Source organism: Cryptomeria japonica, chromosome 8, assembly GCF_030272615.1.
Source record: "Cryptomeria japonica chromosome 8, Sugi_1.0, whole genome shotgun sequence".
Classification (NCBI taxonomy): Eukaryota; Viridiplantae; Streptophyta; class Pinopsida; order Cupressales; family Cupressaceae; genus Cryptomeria; species Cryptomeria japonica.
Window position 1 is genome coordinate 136,464,087 of NC_081412.1, and position 4,363 is coordinate 136,468,449.

General features: G+C 37.4%; 1 protein-coding gene across 1 annotated transcript; it reads right to left on the reverse strand.

Moving 5' to 3' along the window:
- Nucleotides 1-1,295: 1,295 nt before the first annotated feature.
- LOC131032319 (E3 ubiquitin-protein ligase ATL9) lies at nucleotides 1,296-2,839 on the reverse strand. Its single transcript, XM_057963262.2, has one exon. It carries the CDS (start codon nucleotides 2,692-2,694, stop codon nucleotides 1,741-1,743), a length of 954 nt encoding a protein of 317 aa, XP_057819245.1. The 5' UTR covers nucleotides 2,695-2,839; the 3' UTR covers nucleotides 1,296-1,740.
- Nucleotides 2,840-4,363: the final 1,524 nt, after the last annotated feature.

The following is a 4,363-nucleotide window of genomic DNA, read 5'->3' on the forward strand; positions in this document are numbered from 1 at the left end:
TCATGTTATGTGAAATTTTACATACTCACATTTTCTTCAAAAAAAACATATTTAGACACTTTCTTATCCTCCAATTTTGTGCATTTTCTTATCTAAAAAGTACATAGAAGATCAAGACTTGAATAAATGACTGAAGACATGGTTCAAGAAAAGGAGGGAAAATCAAGAAATAGAGCCACGCATTCAAAAGCCTTAAATTTTGGTAGATGAGTCAAGGCAAGTAATTGGAGAGCTTGAGGAAAAGGTACCAAAGTAAGTGAAATCCTAAGAAGCTATCCAAAATTGAGAATTGACTAAATGATCCTTATACATATATTTTTTTTATATATTTAAGCACATGGAAAAGCAATGAAGGGAGGCAAATCACAAATTGACCAAAAGCGGCTTTATTGAAAAAAACATTTGATTGGATATCAATTATAAGTAAATCAAGGCCGAGGCAACAAAGGCCACAAAAGATTTTAGAGAATTTGGCTATATTTTGGGAAAGTGTCATTGTTCCTATTTTACTATTTGTTTTCTACTTGGATTTGACTGCTAGCTCATTCTAGGACATTTGTGTGGTTACAAGAGTGACCCTATAGTCATGGACTTGTCCACTTTCATTTAAATTTTAAATTTGGTTAACTAGCCCTTTTCAATGTTCCATATTGAACCAATTATACACACATTTGGTGCAAATTAATGTTGTATTCTAGAATTTAAAGACATTCATTGCATTCATTAAGGAACCATCCACACAAGCTTTCAAAATTATCCATTGTATCCATTGGCACAATTAATAGCAACACACTTCGATTTGGCACAATGAAATATTGACTAACAAATCTACATACTTAGGCTGGTTGTCTAATGTATTTGATCTTTATTCACTTTCCAAGATTCAATCTTAAAAAACTTGCCTTCGTAAGACAAAAGAGTAGTCCATAAGATATTATTAAATAACCTCAAGTTCTCAAATATTTAGAAGAAAAAAATTGAACATCTATTCATTAGAGAAATTTGCACAATAGAAATCACTTCATATAAGAATGAGTATAAACTTATTTAGATCTACAAACTTACTCTCTAGCAAAACATAGATTCAATGAAAATTTTAAAAGACTTCATACAATATTTTAAAGTCAAACATAAAACAAATTCAAAAATCTGCTTTTATTTGCGATTCATTCTTTAATCATTACACTGATTAATCTTATCTTCTTATTTACTTAAAAAAATAATTCCACATTTATTTAATTTCCAATTCTTATTCAACATTTAATTCTAAATTATATCAATCCTAGTCAACGCTATAAAAAAAAAAGATATATCCTTAAAAAAAAACTCGTGTGCCACATGGTGTAGAAATGTTCTATGCAAGACAAATATTGAAGCACTACACTTACTCTATCGTAAAAATCCTGTTGCTCGTAGATGTTAGTTTGCACGATAAATATTTACTCATCTGAATTACCTCGAGGATAGGAAGCCCATTTTGAGGTTCTGGATTCCAAGCGCAAAGGGAGCTCCGAAGCCTGCTCTTTTTCTCAGTTCAACTCGATTTTCCAAGGGCCACAATGGGGATCAGATACAAGAGTAGAACCTTATATCAATTAGGTATTTATACAAATGATCTATCAACATCTGAGGAAAAGACCGATCCGTTCTGTAAACTCTCGGCCCTTTCTTCTCTCTCTCTTCCCGAATCAGCGAACACAACGCCCTTTTCAAGTAGACCCGTCGATCCCATTGCTCCAGCTACCGTTGCTCTCTGGGCTGTGGCGTAACGCGCTCAGAAAAACTCCTTATAAACGTGGCTGGATTCATTGAATTGCCCCCCCATCTTTCCGATCTCGATCTGTGCCCTGCAACTTCCTCCGAATCAACTGCCTTAGAGCACACGGGCGGGGCATTAGAACTGATAGGCTTCTGAGAACGAAGATGCCCCAAAAAACTCAAACTCTTGCGCAAACCGGGTTTAAGCCCGGTGGGCGTGGAGATGTACCACTCCGTTCCCTGCTCCAACTCCGTCCGCACCCGTACTAACGAATGCCCTGTGGAATCATGATTATCATTGTCAACAACGATCGCTTCAGCATTACCGTTGTCAACAACGATAGCGACCTGCTCAGGCGTTGTCCGTGGCTCTGCGTTGGCTGTGGGAGTGGAGTCCTCTGCGGGCACAAGGCTAATCCGGCAGACGGGGCACGTTGAGTGCGAGCAGAGCCACATGTCGATGCACTCCGGGTGAAAAGCGTGGCTGCACTTGGGAAGCAACCGCACCATTTCCTCGCCCGTGAAGTCGCTGAGGCAGACGGCGCACTCGGATCCCATGGCCCGCGCTTTTAGCCCCTTCACCAGATCGTAGCTGAATACTGGGAAGCTCTCGATGACCGTCTGGTCCAGGCCCCTCTCATTATTATTGGTCTCCTCTCGTCTGAAACTTGTAGTAGGCTCCCCGAAGGTTGCGCGGCGGCAGATGAGGAGAATTAAAAAGGCAATGAATAAGAGAAAGATGACCAACCCCAAGATGACGACAATTAGGGAGGCTTGGAAACTGACATTCAATTTGTAGTTCGGTGCATTGTAATTCCCGTCAGGAGGAGTATCTGCCAAACTTAACCCGCTCAATGTCGGAGCAGAAGTCCGATCGCTGAGGAAGAAAGTGTTTCCATCGTCTGCAGCAAAATTATGCATCTTCCCCAGAAACATTTCTTTGCTTGTCTATTGAAGACGTAAAACCAAGCTTTGAGTTCACTTTTCTGAAGGAACGCTACAGTTCCCAAGTGATAAGATTAGGCATTTAATGGTCTAAATTCGCCGTGCTGCTGAAGCCAAGGCCTACCACAGATGCGCGAGTTTAAAGGCTGGGGATGAGGGGGAATCTTGTATAAATCTTCTAGACGGTCTTTTTTCGTCGCAGCTGGCATCTCTGCGGAACTAAATTGATGGCCGTATGAACCTTCGTCATTTTCAAGGGCAATCACGTGAATGGATAGACATTATGAAGAATTTTAGTCATGGTGACAAAAGCTTCGCGATTAGTTAACCATTGAAATCTTGCATTTGTATCGAAATGAATGGTTGTATTCAAATCAGGGGCAATGGATATGTTTGATAGTAAACTAGCAATTGTATCTTAGTGTGCAATGGGTACGCCGAAGACATACGGAAGGGGAATTGAGTAAAATTTGATTTTTGTTCGCATATATTTGTGTAGTAGACAAGGTCAATTGGTACACCATTTAGAAAAAGATGTTGTTTGTGCAAAATAGGTCTGAATGGAGAAGTGATAGATTTAAATAAGTTATGGATCCACTTACAAGGATCTAAACATGATTGAAACAAAACCTATGAACCAAGAAGATGAGCAGACTCAATTACCAACAAAATCATGTTATGTTTGCAACAAGGAGAAAGGGGGAATGAGGGATAGGTAGAGAAATAGAGAGAGAGGGGGGTGGGGGCAGGGAGAAGGAATATACGGGTAGAAAGATATGGAAAAATAGAAAGTTGGACATAGACAAAGAAATGAAAGAAGAAATATGGAGAGATAGAGATAAAGAGGCAAAAACATATAAGTATAGAGGTCTAAGAAGATGGAGGGAGGAAGACATGTCTATAGATAAAGGGGTGCAAAGGATGATAGTAGTAGAGATGAGAGAGAGAGAGAGAGGGTGCTATGGATAAAGAAAGATAAAGGGAGGAGTGAAAGGAAGATAGAATAAGAGAGATGAAATGAATAAGGGAGAGAGAAAACATACGAGGGATCAAAACATAAAATATTTACAACTACAAGATTTGGCATGCCACTCATAAATATACTAATTGGTAAGTTATGTTTTGTAGATAGAGTGCCAAGGGATGAGATACTTAGAAATTGCATAAGATGTGTCATTTTTTATCAAATATGTATGAAGTCACAAAATATTTGTTGGTTTGACTCCATTGTAATTGATCTATTGCATCTTATTTCTCACTTCTCTTGTTTTTACTTGTTTCTCACCTTTGGAAGTCTTAAAAATTACACTATGCCATGTTATTTTCCTTATGCCCATACTTTTTTTGGCTGTAGTTTCACATACAACCTTATGAATATGAAGATACTATTTTGATGATGTATACCTTATGACTATGAAGATACTATTCAATGCGTTCTTGGATATTGATATATTGCTCACAACTTCACATTGTTCTAATGAATTTTGTATATCACATTTTAAAATTAATTAGCATTAGTTTCGATTTTCTTTCCAATAGCCATATTAAATTAAATTAAATTAAATTTATTTAATTATACCTATACATTATACAATTTTAATTATTAGTTAAAGTAACTATTATTTTTATAATTACAAAAATATAATTAAACTAATAAATA